This window comes from Onychostruthus taczanowskii, unplaced genomic scaffold (genome assembly GCF_017590055.1).
Source record: "Onychostruthus taczanowskii isolate IOZ18803 unplaced genomic scaffold, ASM1759005v1 scaffold1, whole genome shotgun sequence".
Lineage (NCBI taxonomy): Eukaryota > Metazoa > Chordata > Aves > Passeriformes > Passeridae > Onychostruthus > Onychostruthus taczanowskii.
The window spans coordinates 15,980,151-16,001,920 of record NW_024496525.1 but is presented as its reverse complement, the minus strand read 5'-3'; the positions used below and the strand labels follow the sequence as shown (position 1 = coordinate 16,001,920).

The 21,770-nt window shown below is 39.8% G+C and overlaps 1 protein-coding gene across 2 annotated transcripts in view; it reads right to left on the bottom strand.

Annotated features, from left to right (window-relative positions):
* LOC121331762 (protein only RNase P catalytic subunit) overlaps positions 1 to 21,768 on the bottom strand; it is a 37,262-nt gene extending 15,494 nt beyond the window's left edge. Inside the window, exons 1-5 of one of the 2 annotated variants that reach the window (XM_041396492.1) lie at positions 21,638 to 21,768; positions 19,735 to 21,135; positions 18,600 to 18,647; positions 17,137 to 17,269; positions 6,238 to 6,345 (exon numbers count right to left, since the gene is read on the bottom strand). In XM_041396492.1, coding sequence (XP_041252426.1) covers positions 6,238 to 6,345; positions 17,137 to 17,269; positions 18,600 to 18,647; positions 19,735 to 20,735 — 1,290 coding nt within the window. In that variant the 5' untranslated portion in view covers positions 20,736 to 21,135; positions 21,638 to 21,768. Of the gene's footprint in view, positions 1 to 6,237; positions 6,346 to 17,136; positions 17,270 to 18,599; positions 18,648 to 19,734; positions 21,136 to 21,455; positions 21,579 to 21,637 lie in introns of those variants that run through there. The other variant, XM_041396501.1, reaches the window with a different exon arrangement.
* Positions 21,769 to 21,770: the final 2 nt, after the last annotated feature.

The window sequence follows — 21,770 nt, the reverse complement described above, 5'->3', positions numbered from 1 at the left end:
AATCTTCATCTTTACGGTTTGTGCAATATTTACAGGAAATGAAAGTACAGGTCTAAAGAACGAAACACATTTTGCAAAGATAAAAATCTCTCCAGTCTTGAGCAACAGGAAAAATGTTTTGTTATCGTGGAAATGCAAACTTGAACCACCATTAGAAGATAGGGGGAAAAAAAAGAGACGGAAAAGGCTGAGAGCAAATGAACAAACACATCTGACTGCTTTGTTGAGTGGTAAGACAAGAGGTGGTTGGAGGCAGAATTGATGAACTGTCACAGTATGACAAATAAGACCTCTGTTGGATGTATTGATTCCAAACAGAGAATGACTCATGGATCTACTTCATTCTTGCTTCATTTACAGACAGTACAGTACTTGAACAAATCACAGATGCTGCCAAAAGAGTCAGAGAAGAAAAAAATTCTTTCCCATGGATGAGTTTTTGGGCTCAAATTTATTAATAACTGTTTGTTTTGTAGGACAGCTCATAGAGTGGAGCTAATGTTTTGTACAAAGTATCAGTGTCTTAATAATTGTACAGATGATTTTTTATGCGTGTTGCATGGTTAAGACTGACTTGAAGACTTGTAAAGATTACCCATGAAAGCCTGAGCATACTAGTATGTGTATTTGTCAACTATACTTGTATGCATAGGAGCTGATTTTTTTGTATGTTCAAAAATGGTTTCATAACTGGAACTCGGGAGAGAAAGTTATATTCACTACTTTTCTCAAACACTGCAAGATCCAAAATGTTTTTTGCTCTTCTTGTTTCATCATAGAGGATTTATAGGCATTAAGAAGAGATTTCAAAGAAGCAAAACTATGTTTCAAAATTGATTTGGGTTATTAAGACAAGAGAATTGTGGGTCATAGATGCCCTGATTACCTTTTTTTCCTTCTTTTTAAAAATTTTGCCTTTATTTGAAGAGTTGAGGTTTTCTTGTCTTAATAATTGTCTTTATACCTGGAAAATAAGCCTTGCAAATTGAATACAGTACATACCAAAGCAATGGCTCTGAGCTGAATTCACAAAGTGTAATTCATCAAGGTTCTTTTAATTCTGTGGCCAAAGTTGTGTTTTTTTCAAAAATGTAACAGGACCATTCACCATTTTCCTATAGACTACTATCCTATGTACTATTTTTCTCCCTAATCTTGACAAAACTTTTTTCCACTACCAGCTTTCCTTTCAGGACTACAACCTCTCTCTACCCACCCTTTTCTCTACTGCTAATGCAGCCAGGAGTCCAGCAATAACTACTACAGAACTAGAATAACTAACATTATAATGTTAGTTTTAAAGCTTGAATCCTCCTGTTAAATATAATTTTAGATCTTTAGCATACAGAAAAAGAAAATGCAGTAATATGTTTACACACAAGTATTATTACTGCAAAATTCTCCTAGTCCCTTCCCCAATTCAGAGGGCAATCTCCACTCAACAAGCCTGCTGTTCTTTCCCTGGAAGAGACAAGATAGAGATGCACAACATGAGGTGTTCCCTGCACTTGCCACAGAGCACTCCCAATTACAGCAGCCACAGCCTGGCTTTCTGTGAAGCCTGTGAGAGGTGCACAGGGGCAGGTCTGATGGCTTTCCTGGCAGGAGCTGACTGCTGCTTCAGGCCAGAGATGTGGTATGCTGGCTGCTGCCAGCAGACTGGGATGGTAAGGAACAGCAAGGATCTGGCTTCCTCAGCTATTCTACAGGCCTACTGCAATTTATATGGGAATTATACAAATTCGTGCAGTCCATTTATAGAAATGCTGATTCAGTTTAGGAGGAACCACTTTGAATTATCTGCCAAGAGCAAAAACTATCCCTTTGTGCATTGTCAGCCTTGAGTAACTCAGTCTGGAACTATTTTACCAATAGCTTAGATGTCTGAGTTTAATATAGAGATTAGAGAGGATAAAGTTAGGGCAGAGATGACCCCAACTGCCAAACTGTTTGAAGAAGCGAAGAGTGAGTTAGCTTTGATCCAACACACATTTGAAATGTATGTTCAGTTACTTCCAACACCAGATGGGTACAGCTAAAAAAAAGAGCCTGGCTGCATAGTTAATTTACAACATACCAAATTCATTGTAAATTAAGAATAGCAAAATACTCTTCAGACTGTTCTTGCAGATCATGCTCTCTCACCCCTCTCTCACCTCCCACCCTGGTCCTCCACAGCTCAGGGGTAGCTGAAGCCAAGTGTTTTCACTCCCCTTCTGCAACCCAAGAGTGGTCTCTAGAGCCTTAGCTATCCTGCTTGCACTGGGATTCCCTCTCATTTCAAAGGAACACTTCTGCAGAAAATTGTCATAAACAGGAAAACATCCATTTAAGAACTATGTAAAGTTTGTTTAGTAGGAGAAATGGACAGTTAGTGTGTGGAAATTCCCTCTCCTGACCTTTACAAGGTGAAAGGTGAGAGCACTACAGAAAGTACCAAATGTGATTGTGTTGGGTAAGGATTTATGTAATTAGATACATCTGGAGGAAAGGATTAACTACACATCATGATACAGCCTGAATCAACTTTGCTTAGTTAAACTGCAAGGATATCTCTGTTTATAAGCCATGTGTTTGCAGTACAGTGACTGACTCAGACAAAACCCATCAGGTACAGTCTTACAGCAGCAGATGACAAGGCTGAACGATTTTAGACTTTAGGGAGGCTTGGAATTTTTTTTTATTGATTATATAGCACATTTCCATTCTACAATATCTTTTAATAAGGAGCCAACTTTAATATTTAAAATATAAAATGCTACAGTAAGAAAGCAAAGGGTTGAAAGGAGGTGCTGTCTGGTGTTGCAGTTTTACAGCCACTATGAGTGCAGTGCCTTCAAATCAAATGGGCTCACCATTCCCTCGCCCTCAAAAAATCTTTCGTCCCATCTTCATGCTGCCTCCTTCTTTTTTTTCCTTTTTTTTTTTTCAGGAATTGAGTAATTGATGCAGCCACATTATAATTTCTACCAGGAAACAGACAAAAGGGCAACTGGGGATTATATTTACAAACCAAGAGTGTCATAAACCAGAGAAACTGCCACAGGATGTTCCAGTATATCTGTCAAGTCAATAATATTCATGATGATTTGCTAAGTGCTGGCTATGAGGACTGAAGTCGCCTGGGAAGTCACACATCTAGCTTTCTAGAATTCAGAACACTTTGGGAATTAAATGAGTAAAAATTTTACCTTCAAATTTTTCTTGTTTTCTGTCTCCTCTTATCCCTCAAGGTACCTGTGCCTTGCCACACAACCCAGCCACTCCCCAAGATGCCTAAGGCATACTAAATGGAATAGCCTGAATGTTAGGCTGTTTGAAACAGAGGAAAATTTCATAGATGTTTTCTTATTCTAATCATAGGACTAAGAGCTAGCTAGAGTCTTGGTCTTCAGCAGAACAGCTGCAGTTCTGGAAGCTAAGTCATGAAGTTAAACAGTACTTTTTGTTAAATTTGAATTAAGACCAGAATGCATTTAAATTACCATGTTTTTGTCACATAAATCTTAGGCCTTCTCTTGTGTTTAACAACACCCTTTATTTTGCCATTCTCTCTAAATCACATAAGCGACAGGCTCTGAAGAAACTAATAATTTGCAAATAGTAACACATAACAGTGTGTTAGAAACACAGCAACAATCTCATTTTCTCTTTCAGCCACGCTGCATACTAACTACATACTCTAACAGAAAAGTTTATAAAACGATATCCTGACTGGGTCTAGCAGATGCAGTAATCAACCCTTGAAAAGGACACAGACCGACCCATACCTGGAGACTCAAAATAACCTAGCTTTTTGACAAGTTAAATAATTTAGCTTTTGACAGGTTGGACAGCTTTAACATAGGTCCTCAGAAACACTGCTCATTTACTACCTCTCAAGTCAAGCAGAAGTCACAGCATACCTCTCTTCAAAATGGGACTGCCATGCTACCCTAGCCAGTCACCTTGACCTCAGCAGCCTTCATTCTTGGCTTTTTCCATCCTTTGTGCTTTGCCTCCCACTTCTCTCACATTATTTCTCTTCTCCATCTTCCCAGTTCAGCACTCTGTTTCCCTGTGCAAACTGAAGAATTTCATAAGGCAGACTGTAAATGCCCCATATGTGCCACTCCACGTTTTCCATTTTGCTGCCACAGGTGTGAGGATAGGAGCCTCCAGACTGTTTTGTGGCAGAGGCAGCCCTCAAAGGACAGACTACAGCATTCAGGGAGGTCAGCATTCACAGATGGGACACTGCTTGGCAGCAACACTGTAACCAGAAAAGCAGTGCCTGAACAGATTATTGTGGCCTTCCCTTCCCTCATCTGAAAAGAGTTTGGAGACAGAAAAAAGGATTGCTCTGCTTCGTGGGTTTCTTTCTGTTTTTAGCAGTCTTGAAAAAAAAGTCAGAAAACAAGAATGCATGCTTTGTCAGAAGGATACAAAATAAGAACAAAAACATAGTCCTTTTTTGACATGCTACAACATAGAAGTTCAGAGTCATGAAGAAATAAAACAGGATCGGCTAGCATTCAGAATAATCTTGCATTTAAACTATGTTTCCACTTGGAAAAAGCTATAAAGTCAATAGTTAACACCCTAACTGTGTATAATGACATCTAGCATTAAAAAAATTAAAAGGATCTCAGTTAGTTGAGAGGATCAGTGCAGGGAAAGGTCTTTAGTAGTCCATGTGTCTAGAAGATTATTTATTTTGGGAAATGAAGCAGCTACTTTGTTGTTTAGAGTGCAAATACACATCTCCCATGCCAAAACAGGTACTATTCAGTCAGTGAGTATGTGCAGGTGTGTGGCAGAAACAATAGGCTTCTCCAATCTCTCATGTAATGACTCCATACTCCCCAAAAACAGGATCCAGAAAACAGGAGCAGAAAAAGACTGGCAGAAACCCCAATGATTAACATTTTTTTTGTGCATGAAAAAATGTAATAATCATTCACAGCAACCTAACTCATAGGAAAAGTAAATTATGGCTAAAAGAACCCTCTCCTGGATAAGCTGGGGTGAGCCCAAGTTACTGTTCTGTTGTGTAGAAAGGAAAGGCCAGTCTTCCTAAAATCCTCCTAATCAGTAAACAGCTGGGATTCAAGAGAAATTTGACCTGTACCTATATGGAACAACCCAAATGAAAGTTGATGCCTCCAACAGTCCTTCTGGAGCTCTTTAGCATCATGGATCCCAAAGTGCTTCCATTACAGTCCAAGCTAAGGAGAAACACAAAGGCAATTTATACTGTTCAGCATGCTAATACCTCTTAGTAAGATTTCTGATCAGAAATCAGGAGTAACTATCTGCCAAAATCAGGTGGGACAGTATCTCACAAAACTACACTGCCACTCTGAAACATCTTTCAGCAAGTTTATCTAACCTCCCTAGCTCACTTTTATCTAGATATATGAGTATACATTACTTCCTAACAATAGCTTTAAAGTAATTCTTAGAACAAAAATGTATTTCTTGTAATGACTAAAAGTGAATTTCTTCTTTTATTATTGAGCTCATTTATAAATTCATTTTCATTTTGAGAGAGTGAAAATTTAAATTCTAGCTTTGAAATATGTGAGCAGCTACTTAGCTACTTCTAATTTAAAGTAAATTTGATTGACAAAAAACCCAAACACCTTAAGTCAATTCTTAATGAAATGCTACAAGGGAGTATCAAGAATTCTCAAACATAGGTATTGACAAAGGAGCAGGATTTTTTTTCTACAAATCAAATGGAAAGAACTGAAGCCAGTTTGAGCTACTCTTGTCCAACAGAACTCAAGTCTCAAAGCAATAGGAAGTGAAATAATGTTTAAATGTGTACAGGATGTGGTTTGAACTAAGCAAGGGGTTATTTTAATGACAACTTTTATCAGCATAACAATATTAGACTAAACTTTCTACACAGATTTACCCAGACTCCCCAGATCACTATTACTATGAAAACTTACACAATCACACAGAGTTTGTGTAATTATGTTATTACTGACACCTTAGCTGTAACTTTAAACATTGAATATATGAGGAAATGTATGACATTTTGCAGCTAATACAGGCAAATATATAAGAAGAACCATCTTCCCACTAATAATTTTTAATTTGTGAAACTTAGATAACTCTTTGAACTTCATTGTGAATGTGCGACAAAGTATTTGCTCATTTTCTCTAGAGGATAACTAATAATGAGGCACTCACTGTTTTACAATCAGTAGACACAAAACACTTAATGAATATTTAACCAGCACTTACATTTTCACACTGCATCCTTCTGGATTTTATGTGGGAAACATTGAGTCCATCAATAACAATATCAAACGGAAGTCGATTTTCAACAAATGTTTGAAAGGCCTCCAATTCCTGAAATAAATAAATACATAAATACATAAACATAAGGGAATGATATGTTGAGTTTAATAGAAAGAAATTCCATTCCATTTTTATTTAAAAAGGAAACAAAGCCCAAATGTCTCACTTTTCCTTTGTTGGCTACACTTCACATCATTACTTGATTATTTTCTAAAACTACCACACCAAAAAAACCCACCCCATCTTTTAAACCAAAAGTCTTACATTGGATACATCCAATAAAACCATTACAACCAAAAATTACATTACAACTGAACCCCAAAACTTTAGTTATCCAAATTTTCAAAATTATAATCTGAACTGTACACTTCTATAAAAATACATGTTATAGTCATTGTCACACAGCAGCTGCTGAACAAAGCAACTTTACAGTCCAGTAGACAGTTTCCCCACTACTAGCTCTTAACATAGCCAAATGAAAAATAATGATCACACTTAGGTTCTCTGAAAGAATTATGAAATCTCTGAATGCCAGTCAATATTTAAATAAACATCCATTTAGAAGGACAGTACTCCTCAATATTTAAATAAACATCCATTTAGAAAGACAGTACTCCATCTGTGAGAAACACGTGGCTTTAAGGCTAAAACCATGAACTTTCTTACTAGGTCAGAAATGTAATGCACTGACTGAGCAAAACATCCAGATTTTCCCTCATGAGGAAACCACAACTGCTTTAGGTTTGAAAGTCCATAACAGAAGAACAGACTACAAAGCCATAATAAAATCTTCTGGAATTTCTCCCTTGATTTTTGGGGAAAGATTTAGTAGTTTTTTTGCAGACACTTGCATAAGATTTGTACTTTTTGCTTCTGACTGTTTTTAATAAGACCAAGAACTCTGCATTATCCTGATGGGCAGTGACCTAGTTGCATAAATTACCTTTCTAGTAACAAGTAAGATTTATCACTCAAAGAGCTTTCACAATCCAGGCTATAAATTAACTTTCACAGGAACTCAAAACAATTAATATTTCATGCCTTCTGCAAAGGATTCAAGAAGTACTCTTCTAATCTTGCCTTCTTCCATGTAGCAATATGGCAACATACGCCTAAAGAAAAACCACTACCTCAGCACTCAAAAACATACAGAGCATATACCATTATTCCTTGGAGAAAGAAGTGAAAGAAAGAATTCATTTTTTCAGAAAATACAGTGCTGTCAGGCAGTAACAAATGATCACTTCAAATGTAGCTGGAATGCTTATGATAAACTATACTAGGAAAGGGGCTACTTGTACTAAGAGTACAAACTAAGCAAGATAAGATGACTCACTCAGCTGTTAAAATTTCAGGAATAATTTCCAGGTGAACACAGGTGTACCAGTCAAAAGCACAGTGATATGGACAACACAGGGCTCAGTCTAGGACCCTAGGAATCAATCACCTGTTATGTGACCTTTCATTTCTCCATGGCTTAAACAAATGTTACTATGGAGAAAGTATAAAACCCTGGACAAGGAAATCATAATCTAAACCAAAAATAAATTGTTGGCATTTGTGAAGTATTTTTCCCACTCCCTGCCCTAATCTCAATGTATTTTCCATAGATGAACAAAAATTCTCATTGCCATCTGACAGGAACACCAAGACACAGAAGGAAGTCACTAGGAAAGGCAGTGGCAAGGATAGCAGGTAGAAACAAGTTCAAAACCAAACAACACATTCCTGTCTTCTGGGCTTACACCACCCATGGACCTCCCCATGGCTCAAAATCTGCTGAGTAATCACTGCAGTACTGGATGGCTGTCTGAAATGTGGGAGATGAAAAGAAGCAAAACACATGCAGCCCAAATAAAATTAAGATAGAAAAGCTGTGAGACAAAGATGAGTGAAAATAGAAAAAACAAAAAGTGGAAGCAGGTGAAACATGTGGCAAACATTCCAACACAGTGTTGTTTTCTCAATGCTAACAACTGGCAATATTATTTGAAGTAACAGTTACAGTCAAGACATTTTTAAGAAGCAAACTGTACAAGTAATCTTGTCTTTATGGACTCAGTTCAATACAAAACAAGCACTTTGCAGAGAATTTTTCAAGTGGTATTTTATTTCAAATGACAATGGTTATAGAGCAGTTCCTGAAAAGGTGGTTTTCCCTGAGAGGCAGAGTAGACTGTTTTGCTCAGGGAATACTACAGCACGAGCTGGGGAAACAGCAGAGGAGTTCAGTAGATCTGCACTCTCCTCTGCCCACTCTTGGCTTGGATCCCTCTCATCTCCCAGAAAAGCAGATGGTGCAGGGGTGCCAGAAGGGTACTGCTAAGAGGCAGCAGGATAGGCTCAGCACTCCTCAGAAAGCTATCTCCTGGCTCTCTGGGGTTTACTCCTGGAGCTGGGGAAATGCTGCAGCTTTTTCAGTGTCATTCCTTTGGCCACTGCACGCTTCCACACCATCTCCTCCTGTCTGTGTCTCCTAACATTCTCAACAGATGCCTGACAGACAACATGCCCTGCCAGCCTCCCAGATCAGCTCAAATGCTTTGCTTCTCTATGTGCAAACTGTGCAAAACAGGGAGGGAAGGTTTGCCGGTGGCAAGGAGACTTATTCAGGCAGGGAAATGAGGAGTTAATAGCAAAGTGCAGAAGACAAATGGCCAACTTTAATTCATGTCACCAACCACAGAAGACTCCAAAAGAAAGCCTCAGACAGACTAGAAATCCCAAGGGTCAGTTCATTTTCTCCTCACCACCCATATTTTCCCAGCAACACATGAGTGTGTCCTTTCTTTTTCCAGAATAAAAATACATTAGCAATGACAAAGAAGGTCTCCTCCCCTGAGAGACAGTTTTTAAGCTACCATATTTCTCATCCTCTCTGGACACGGGGAAGGAAAAGGGCAAAGCCTGGAAATAAGGAGCAGGCTACCTCATTCAGACATAATACAAAAGCCCAAAGACTTACATGGCAGGAGTGTACTGGGTCTGGCTGAGCTGGAGTTAACGCTCCCCACAGCATTAAGGCTGTGTCTCCAACATTCCCTTTCATCAGTAGGTTGGTGGTGGGCAAAATCTGGGGAAGGGACATTCCCAAGACAGCTGACTCAACCTGACCAAAGGGATAACCCATCCGTATGGCACCCCCTTGGAACAACATCCAAGAGAAAGAAGGAGGCAAGGAGAGGGTGTTCATTATTATGACCTTTTGTTTTCTGGAGCACTGCTATGCATACTAATGCTCTACTTCCCAGGGAGTGGCTGGACAATGGGAAGTAGAGAACAAATATTTTATTTTTCTTCACTTCTGCATGCAGCCTTTGCTCTTGCTTTAATGAACTGTCTCTATCCTGATTCACAAGTGTTTTTCCATCTCATTTCATACCCCCACACCTTGTCCTGTTGAGAGGAGTGATAGAGCAGCTTGCTGGGCACCTGGTGTCCAACCAAGAGCAACCCACTACAAAGAGAGAAAGTAGACAATTCAAAGAATGCTTGCTGATCTTTAAAGGATTGGGATTTGTCTGGATTTTATGCAGCTCTTACTTCAGCCACAGTAGTAAACAGATGATTCATCCACAGTTCCCTAAAGATATCTCCCCCATTAGCTAACTGTTGGAAGAAATTAAAGGCTTTCTTTCTAAGCAGTAAATGAAGTAGAGCACAGCTGCAGTTAGGGTACAACTAATGAAGTGAACCCAGACACAATGGCTATCAATGCAGTACAACAATGACATGAAGGCTACAGAATCCCAGAATATGCTGAGTTGGAAGGGACCCACAGGGATCATGGAGTCCAACTCTCAGCCCTGCACAGGACCATCCCCAAGAGTCAGGTTGGTTTAGGCAAAAATAAGCAAACTATTCACAAAGGCTTACCCTTCCAAATGGAGACTGCAACATGTGATCTACACACACCCCCCAGGCAGTGTATGCCACAGGAGCATTTACTTGGAAACATCCTGCTCAACAGGACAAGGGGCACTTCTGATGAATTCCTTCAATAAGCCAACAAGAAATAAAACACATCTCTCTCTCTCCCTCCCACCCTGCCCCTCTCCAGGTAAGAGCACCAAAATAAACACAGCAAACCTTACACTGATTCCTACCTTGCTCTGACTGGGTTCACCTCACAAAGTTTTTAAGGAAAAGTCCATTTTCCCTATGGACTCGAAAACATGACTCAAACCGAAGGAATTAAACTAAAACCACATTTTGTATTGCTTATTGACCTTCCATAAGACTCGGGTTCTGCAGAGAAGTACTGCAATACAGCACGGCTGTTACCTCACTGCAGGACTTCCCCCCACACGCACAGCACAGTGCTCACAGTGGCTCCAGTGATATCCTGTTTCACACCATGAACAAAAGAAAAGGGAATTTAAAAAAACCCACCTGATTTCATTCATGGCCTACTGGGAAAATAGGGGAATGCCAGCTATGCAACCTTTAAAAATTATTCACTGCACCTTTATTAAAAAAATCTTTTCTTCACAAATGGATACACATTGACTAAATCAACTAAAAGAAAAAAGCCAGCTATAACCAAATCCATGATGGAATTTATATTGATGTAAAGAATTTAAGAGTTTTTAAATAATTTATTGTTTAATCACTAGGGTGTGGGTGGCTCAAGTCCATTCATATGTTGGCAAAAGCACAAAGAGTTGCATTTTTTTTGTATTTCACACCAGCTGGGTGGCTCATGCACTATTTCAGCACCATCTTACGCTGGTATGTACCGGCGCTGCCCCAGAAAGGGGTGCTTCCACCTTCTCCCTTTCCTCAGCCATTCATTCCTGGCTTTGTTCCCTCACCTACCTATGCCCACACGTTAACACATGGAGAAAGACTCAAGTGGAACTCAGCCCATACAAGAGTTTTTAGTCTCCACCAGTTCCTCTGCTGAGGTTACAACACAGAGGACTGTCTTGGCATGAAAATGCAGCCAGGAAATGGAATGAGATTGGTAGCAGGTGAGATTACTGGGATCACCTTTCCCCACGTGTAGCCCTGACTGTGCTAACTGGCTAAATGATGAAACAACATCACGTAACTCTCAGCCTGGAATATTACAGCAAAGCAAGAGAGGTTGGTTGTAAAAAAACAGAACTATAGGAATTATTGTTTGAAAAAGCAAGCAAGTAAAAAATAATTAGTTTTGCTACCTTAATTATTTTTTTTTTAATAAGTGTACCTTCAGACTTCAAAAGTCTGGTTTACACAGCAAGACGTATTTGAAAAAGCAGCAGTAATAAATATGAAAATAGTACTTTTTGGTAAGACAATACTATTTCAGCTTCTGTAAATAAGTTTATAGATTTATAGAACAGAAATATATGTTTTTCTTCCTATACCAGTGTACATACAGATTACAAGCTTCAAGACCACAACAAAAATGAGGGAAAGAATTCATTATGAGTATTTACAGATACTATGTTAAACATGATAACAGAAGTAAATATTTCAAAACAAAGAAAATATAGCTAAACAAGCAGCAAGAGCAATGAGAGCAATCCACATGAGTATTCTGAAATAATGTTAATGTCTATAACAGTTTGAAGTGTATGACAAGTTTAAAATCACAGAAAAATTTAATCTCTTTATCATTTTTCTTCTCAAATCTAAATGAAAAATATGTTGGCAACTAGAAATAAAAATCATGGCATTAGTCAAATTATCAAACCATCCACAAGGTCTACTACCTAAATGCCAAAAGCCAAAGTAATCTAACATACAAAGGAGATATATGAGCAAATTCAGAAGACTTACAAGTACAAGAAAGGCTATTATGTTCCTGCCAATGTACAGAGTTCAAAAATAAGAATTAAAAAACCCCACACTAAAATGTGTTCAAATCACTGCAGAAAAGGCTGTTGTCACTTCCTCTGAACAATAAAGTTTTTGTTCACTTCAGGAATGATGGAGAGCCACTAGTTAAATTAAAAAATGTAAAACTACAATGTTCAACAGATGCTTTTTGCAGAAGAAGTCACAATACTTTAAGCTTTGTACAGCAGAAAAAGCAGTGCTTCCTCTCTTCTTTAATGACAACATCCTCAAGTGCAAGGAAACAGCAAATTCCGATTAATAGAATATTATATTGCACTTAATTATAATGTAACTACCCCTATTATCAAACAGTGTGTATTTTAGAGAAGTGAAAACATTCAATTTTTAAGTTTCCTAAAATACAATGTTATGGGGGTTGCTTTGTTTTCAGCAATGTGTCTTGGTATCAGAAGAAAAACACAGGAACGAACACTAAGTGTGAGAAATAAAATTCAGCTTTCCAGCTGAAAACCAGCCAGTTCTTTTTATTAAGGCACCTTGGTGGAGCACTCTTAAATCTATTTGTTGCTATGCCCGACGGGTTTGAATACTTCCTCTACAGTTTCAAAGCTTGGAAATCCCCTTCAAGCCCTTCTAAACAGGATGGCTTTTCTCAGTATTGTGTACGGTAGCTCTGTGTACTCTGAATTGCACACAATTTGTTTGGCCTCTGTTACAGCACCTCTGAGCTCACAAATAACGCCCAGTCAGGAACTCCTGTGGCTGCAGCCTTGGGAGGCACCCTCAGGAACAGGAAGGTGCTTGCAGGCACTCGCTGCACTGTGCATGTGTGCTGCCCGTTCACAGCCTCTGCCCACGGCGGCCCTGCCGGTGCAGGACTCAGCTAACATCCATGGGAACAGAGGTAGAGGAGGTAAACGGCACACTTATCCCGGGCTGTGGCACATACTGTGCCACATTCAGAACAGGACTGACACATACCCTAAGCCCCCTTTGGGTCATTTAGGCCTTTGGGGCAAATCATGGAGTTGGAAGGAGAAACAAAGCTTTACAGAAAAAAAAAAAAAAAGTATCAATCTAAAAGGTAAGAGTTAAAACTTAATGTTCAAGGTTCCTTGGAAATAGCACTGCCTCATTCAGTTGCAAAAGAACACTGAGATGAATGGGCTACTTCCTCTTTGTCATCCCCTTATGTGCTAGAAGAATATGTAAAATCCCTGCTTAGCCCAGAACTAGTGTGGGAATTCACATGAGCACAAACCCATCTCTTCCTGCCTTCTTGACAGCACATACACGTCTCCCATGAGCTTCCTTCCCACTGCACAACAGTCCTTTCAGGCTTATCAGAGGTATGTAGGAGCCACAAAGGGAATGAAATTACAGCATCTGCGTAAACACCCAGGAGCAGCTGCAACATAAAAGTCATCACAGCAAAAGTTGATTCTGCCTCTCAGCACACCAAATATATCCTCTCAGGCTCAATGGCACAGCTCCCAATTAAATGCAGCCAGGGTAAACAAGTATCTGACAGAAAATACAATGTAGAAATTTGGTACAAAAGGTGACGGTCTTATTGCAACTGTTTCCTTTCTATGGCAGCCTGCAAGGTTACAGCTCACTGTATTAGATCATCATATGACATCCTAATAGACCTTGCAGAAACAATGCATAAGGATCCAAATTGATGCCCATTTTTAATGTGTAACATTTCCTTATCACAGATAATCAGTTTTATAGTTCATGCAAGCCATCTTTTCAACATATTTGTAAATAGTGTTCACTACCATTCTGATGTACAAGCCTATGTTGTTTGATTTTCCTTCCTAAAACTAAGTACAAAAAAAACTTATTGTTTTTAATCACTGCACCACTAACTCCTTTTGGGGGATCCTCAACAAACCAAGTCTTTCCTCCTCATTTTCAACTCTGATCACATTTATTCTTAAGCAACAGAAATAAAATAAAGCAATGATGCTGTTGCAAAAGTAAGACAAATAAGTATTCCTCGGTGAAGAAAAAAACAGATTCCAAATGCATTTATATATTCAATTAGAAACACTGTCAGAAAAAACATTTAGAGCTCAAAGCAACACGAAACTATTTTCTTGATTAATCATTTCATTGCAGGAAATACAGATCCACTAAAGAAAACTAGTTAGGAGAAAAGAAGGAATACAAAGCTAAAGTTTCCTATTTGAATTATAGCCACTACAAAAAAAGTGACAGACTGGAAAATGAAATCCCCCCCACCTTCTCAGATGTATTTACGCACATCCTTATTCCAGCCTCATCACCTAGTTCCCCTCTGGAAGCCCCTGGCTGCAGAAGAAGTCACACAGTCTGACATACGTAAACGGGGCAGCATATTTTCATCACCACATGTCTGCTTTCATAGCACAAAGGCAACTAAAAAGTCCCAAGTTTATTTCTGGAAACATCAGGATAGATCATGACACTGTTTTGCCACTACCCCCATATTCATGTCCAAAATTCATTGAAGAAGCAGACTTTAAGCTGCACAAAAACAGTCAACACAGCAAGTTCATGTCCACTAGGGACTACCTGCTGATACAGAACTGGAATGAGATCAACTTGAAACTAACAAGTAGGTGGCCCCAGAGTAACATACGATGGAATTTCAGCTACCACACAGTCTAACAGAATCTACTGCCATCAAAATTTAATATAGTGTATTGAGTCTTTGTTTCATTAGATTGTATGCATTTAATCAATCAGGCTCTTACACAGGGGGAACATAATTTCTACTACTCTTCAGATTGTGTGTGAAGGTCCTGTTACCCAGAACTCCCTTCCTAAATCTCTCCACCTTCAACTGGTACTACCAATCTAGCCCTGTCTACTTGACACATTTGAAATTTTCAAGCCATACAGTGTTCAATAAAACACAGCCTTTTGTTTATTTTATGACATTGTAGAACACCAGTAGCTATTAAATACTTAAAATGACTGCTACATTTCTAAGCAGTATTTTATTCTCCTGTACAATTCGCAGCTAGATCAGATCAAAAGTCCTGAACTAATAATAAGATCTGTGTGGGAATTAGATGTCTGCACAATATGCTGCATGTACTACAAATACTCCAAGACTGTTTCAAGTTTCTGTAACTGATAAACATGTTAAGGTCTGTGCCTGCAGAAAGCCTGAAGAATAAACCTGGTGTCCTCTTCCAGATTTTCAAAGCTTGTGAAGAACTGAGGTGCCAGCTGCAGCAAACGCCCAAGCAATACTCAAAGATAAAGCAAACCTGTGCCAAGATGTGGTGTGGGCTCCATCTAGTGGGACTCAGCTTTGTTCCATATTGCTATCACCAAATCTGTTATCTCCACACAAAATGTCTCAGAAATAGAACCATGGAATCATTAAGGCTGGAAAAAGGCTTCCAAAATAATCGAGTCCAACCTGTGACTGATCACCACCTTGTCAACTGGGCCACAGTACTCAGTGCCCCATCCGGTAGTTTCTTGAACATCTCCAAGGACAGTGACTCTACCACCTCCCTGGGCAGCCCATTACATGTTTTACCACCCTTTCAGTCAAGAAATTCTTCCTTATGTCCAACTTCAGCCTCTGCTGGCACAGCTTGATGTTATGTCCTCTTGCCCTTTTGCTGGTTGCCTGGGAGAAGAGACCAACCCCAACCTGGCTGCAGCCTCTGCTCAGGTACTTGTAGAGACAGTAAGATCTCCCCTGAGTCTCATTTTCTCCAGGCTGAACAACCCCAGCTCCCTCAGTTGCTCCTCCTATGACTTACCTCCAGACCCTTACCCAGTTCCACTGTCCTTCTCTGGACATGCTCCAGCAGCACCTCAATGGCCTTCTCATGGTGAGGGACCCAGAACTGGATGCAGGATTAGAGATGTGGCCTCACCAGTGCTCGGCACAGGGGGACAATCACTGCCCTGGTCCATGCTAGTCACACAATTTCTGATACAGGCCAGGATGCCATTGGCATTCTTGGCCACCTGGGCACACACTGGATCACGTCCAGCTGCTGTCAAGCAGCACCCCCAGGTCCTTTTCCGCTGGACAGTTTTCCAGCCACTTTGTCCCCAGCCTGTAGCACTGCCTGGGGTTATTGTGACAGAAGTCCAGGACCTGACATTTTGCCTTGTTGAGCTGGCCTTGACCCACTGCTCCAGTCTATCCAGATCCATCAGCAGAACCTTTCTGCTTTCCAGTTCATAAACAGTTGCATTCACATGCAACTTGGTGTTGGCTGTGAACTTGCTGAGGGTGCATTTGATCCCCTTGTCCAGACCATCACCAAGGTATTAAACAGGACGTGCCCAGCACTGAGCCCTGGGGAGCCCCACTGGTGTCTGGCTGCCAGCTGGGTGTAGCTCCTTTCACAGCCAGCCCCTGGGCCTGAGCACACAGACCGCTTTTCACCCAGGGGAGAGCATGCCTGTCCAAGCCATGAGCTATCAGCTTCCCCAAGAGAATGCTTTGGGAGGCAGTGTCAAAAGCTTTACTGAAGTCATAGAACTGCAATATACTGTAGTGTCTGAAATTGCCCCCTCTCATATGTTTACCATGACCTTTGAAAAGCTTGATGCTGTATACTGTAATTACAAATATGAAAGTGTATCTTTAAAATTGAGGAGTAATTGATAGATTGGTGGGTTGTAAAAGGTGACAGAACAAAACTATAACCAGTTCTTTTACTTTTTTGCAAGCTCAAGATGTCTTATTTTGTTCTATTCACTGGGTTTTATTTCATATTTAAAATTTAGCTTTCGGAAGACCAAAATATTTTAATTTTTAATGTAAAAACCTCCCACATTTTAATTATTTCAGCATCCATTAACAGCTGGCTGAAAACATAAGAACAAACAAAATATGAAAGATGTTGAGATTTAGATGCAAATTATAAACACAACTGAAAAAGACACAGAGGATACTTCATGGCCTATCTAATGACCTACCAATGTTTAAAGCAAAGGAAAAAATTCCTGGTGTTCTCAAAGTGCCTGAACATTACTTGTATATTATCCTTCTAGCCAATGAACCTGACAGTGTACGAGACCTACCTCTGGACTTGTCTTTCTAAAAGTGTCTGTTCCATGTATCACGTCCCTCATTATTCTCTCACTGAGATGACTGTATTCCTCTTCGGTGAGGCTACTGTCCTCCAGCTGATGGTTGCATACTGGGCATTGTCCACTGCAATCATAGTGAAACAAGAAAATAGAAGGAAAAAGGCTTTTAAATAAGAAATTCCTTAAATACTACTGACTTATCAAGTGTCTGTATATGAGCACAATTCTTCAAAAGAATCCAAACACAGTACAATCATCAGAAAATCAATTGTACTCTTTGTGCGATGCAACCAAAACCTACTAAAGTCACTAGCTATTATACTTGTTTTAATTTCTTGAAACCATTTCAATTACTTATCCAAGTAGGCTACCTCAAACTTGTTTAGTTGAAAATAAAGTGTTCTTAAAGTTCTAACAATATAACTACTATGGAACCACTTGTCACCATTTTGTTCACAGATTCATAACCCATGATAAAAGGTGAGGTGACCTAAGTTAGTTTAGCTCTCCAAGTCTTTACCTGTTTACAGACAGTAAGACAGAAAACAGACTTACCTCTCAGTCAAAACAATTGACTCTAGAATTTTAAAACTTTTAAAGGCTGGAAAAGGCTGTCTAAAATATTATGAATTATTTCAACATAGTACAATACCACACACATTCTTACATAATAATAATCTATTTTATAGCAAACAACTCTTAAAAGAGTGAGCTATCCTGTTCTTTCAAGGGCTTCAAAAACTGTGGGCTTTAGATGTGCTTTTACTTCACAGTATGCAACATAGAGTATTTTTATAAACCACCTAAAACCCCCATAATCCATTGGAGACATTCTCATAATTAATACATTTATAATTGCCAAATTGCTACATAAGCATAAAACAAGGTTTCAAATAGAATAACATTTCAAAATAGCAGTTTACAGACATTAAGAAAACTGCACTGTGATAGAAACACACACCCAAATATACCTGTGAAAACCATTTTGTCTTCACTGAAAATGAGATAGGGAGAAACCTTTCATCTGTACCAATTAACTGCAGTGTACAAATAGTATCAGTTTTCAGAAAGAGAAGACTTTACACACCAAAGCTGCTCTACTATAGATCTTGTTAAACAACAGTATCATAAAGTCAACAAAAAAGAAAGTCTTTAAATCCTGAACAGGAGACAAATAAGCCACACAGTAAAATGGCACCTCTTATTTTTCACTGTGTTTTTGTCTTGGCTCTGCTAAACATAATTCTTTTCCAAATGTGCATGCTGGGTTTTGATTAATGTATGAGTTGACAACTGGAATTTGCAAAATCATATGTCACAAAAAAGGTTCATATTCTCAAGGACTGAAATACTTTTGTATATAAGGAAAGCCATTTTTTTATATTTTTGAAGGAAGAGATCAATATAGACTATTCAAGACAATACCTCACTTATAAATAGAATGTTGCATTTACCTGTCTTTAATTTTGGTGAGGTGTCCTCTCCAGTTCCCTCCTGGTAAACTAATATGTACAGAGGGAAAGATAAATAAAAACATTAGGTAGGCTCTTATTTAACAATATCTGAACTACATGTCAGAATTATTATATTTTGGTCAACACTTAAAAATAAAAAAAACCAAAGAATCACCTACCTTACAAAGGAATTATATAAAAATCCATATTAATTTAGTAACACCTGGAAATATTATATAAAGAATAAGCATTTAACAACATGCAAAAAACTGACACCATCAACCTCAGTAGTTTATGCTGTCCTCAAATTTTAAGAGCAACACAAACAATAAGTGTGCCCTGACGACTTCTAAGTTACTGCCCTACACATTCATAAGCCATCCCAATAATGGTAGTGCATTCCCACTGCCACATTTCCCATCCAGGAAGACTAACTTGTAAAAGGGCTCTGTAGCTCACACAAATCAAAGCAAACAACTAAAAAATCACAGATGGGCTCACACCCAACCTCATGACAAATATGGAATGGGCTCAGGTGAAGCCCATTGTGCATGTGCACTGTAACTAGCTGTAATCTGCAGAGTCTGACAATCACTGCTCATGACAACACACTGTGTGACCAGCTAAATACTGTGGTAAAACATAGAGCCCCCTATTAAGATTGTATAGAATACTAGATTAACAAAGTCAATGCATTTAATCTTAATTTTACCTAGTGGAATTTGCTGCCTCTTTTCTATAAACAAAGAAACTATCTAACTTTCACCTAGTTTACTACTTCTACACTCCAATAAATTACAGGAAAAGCCCTCATACACCTGTCAATATTCCTTATTTAGCACCCCAGAAAGAGATGAAGTCAGCTATTTTCACTTGCCATGACCCAACACGATTTCCTAATTTTTGTACCAAGGAATAATATTTAACAGGTAAATGAAAAGGTGTAATCAGTAAAAATTTTAAACTTTCACAGTAATTTGTGAGCAAAAATAAAATGCATCTTTTCATGACAACACCTCTCTCACAGAGAAGCAAAAATCAAAATGAGATGTTGAGGGGTCTCAAAGTTGATCTGTGGGATAATCTGAATCCCTCCTCCTCATGAACTGCATCTTGCTATTGAAACTTTATTTACCTTTCAAACCATAGCTTTATACTCCGCATAAATGTCCTGTGAGGGTATATTTGGTTCTCTCTCAAATATAAGAGGATACCAAAGAGCTCTTTTTGTAACTCAGCACCTTTCATACCCCTGCCGAAGTCAAAAAATGACTGCAGGACATCCAAGGTTGGGACCACATCTTTAGCCAGCATCTCACTGTACAGTTCAAAGGCGAGTTTCAGTTCTTGGTGACGGCTGGCTGCTTTGATACAAGCTTCATAGCACGTCCGTGAGGGAATCATAATCTTTTTTACTTCTTCCAAAACAGTCAGGGCCATTCTCCATTGATTTGAATTGCTCAACCCCCTGATCAGAAGGCCGTAAGCTCCACTTTCTAAAATCTTAAACCTGACTTTCATTATGTCGTACACGTCCTGGATTTCCGAAACCTGTCCCTGCCGGACACACAGTGTCAGGTATTTGACCAGCACGTTGTAAGCAATGTCACCATTACGCTTTGCCACGTGGCTCAGCAAGGACTTGGCCACATCAATGGGGCTGTTGCACCTGATCATACTGTTCAGCATCACCTCTTCAAATATTTCAGGTGAGTGGAAATCTTCCCTTAGTTTGTTCCATTCCTCAGCCTGCAAAGGTTTTTCTGGAGGCTGTACATTCCTAAACTTATGCCTTGGCACAACACGACTCATTGACCATTTCTTTGCAGCTCCAACAGAGGAAGAAAAGTGGACTTTCCCTTCAGACATTTCTTTAGTTTCCTCATCCCATCCTTTTCCTTCTTTGCAATCAATTTCAGACCTTTTCTTGGCAGGTAAGACATCAGTTTCTTTGGGGTCCGCTGGTAAAGCAGTGCTGGAAGATGTCACAGAACTGAAATAGTTAATTTTTTCCCTAATAGGGATGCTGAAAGAGGCAGCAAACAGTTGTCGGCATCTTGATACAGGCCAGAACACGTGACATTTCCATAGCAAAGCCTGAAAACCTTGCTGACTAGTTTGAGAAAAGAGTGCCATCACAAGACCAAATTGTCTAACTATTAGCTCACTGTATCTGATTAAGTTATAAAACGAAAAATAAAGTTTGCATGGGGATGTTTATTACTAGAAGCCCAAGGGCTGTCAAGCTGTACCAGCTTGTTTCCAAATGCTTGTTCTGCGAGTCCTTTTTGTCTCTTATGGACACAAACAATGGTAAAATATTTTTTCACAAAAACCGATCTCTTAGACTGTGAGGGCAATCATCCAAAATGAGGGTTTCTTTCTTTCTAGAGATGTTTTACACATTCCTGTTTGTTGGTTACAGCAGTGATATGTACTGTTAATGTAGTACGCAGAAAGGCAACGTTGATGCAGCTACACAAAAAAGGACGGGGTTTTTCTTCCTGCCTTTGTCCAAGTTAAGTCAGGAGATTTCCTAAAAATAAAAATAAGACCACGACATCATGACCTGATCCGTGCTTTCCCGTGATATTTACCTCTGCACGCTAGCAAACACGAAAGTCAAGGTGGCTCGACAATTTCAGGTGAGAAATCCCAATCCTGATCCTTCAGGCAGTCCCAGCACGGGGTTCCTACATTGTATCCCTCACATTTTTCACCGGGTGACAAACTTCCGTTTAACTTGTTTCCCAACCCCAAATCCTTGGTAACGCCGCTGCCAAAGAGGCAGAGCAACACCGCGGGCGGTAATTACACTGAAACGCCAGGGACACGTTACATTATACAGCTAAATACCGGGAGGTCCGCAGGCTGATCCGCCTTACAGGGATACTCCACAGGGTCCCACGTCCCTCACTCGGTGCTCCGCGGACCCGGCCCGGCCGTGCCGCAGAACACCCGGCTGTCGGGAAAATCTTTCCCGCTCCTCCCTCTCTCCCTCGACCCCTCTCCCCCTCATCCCTCCGCGAGGGGCCCACCTGACGCCGCGCGCGGCGGCCATGCGCGGCAGGCGCGTGCCCCACGGCAGGGCGGGCCAGCTCCCCATTGGCCAGGAAGAGCGTGGCCGGCCCGTGCCCGCGCCTGGAGCCAATCGCGTCTCAGCGAGCGGGG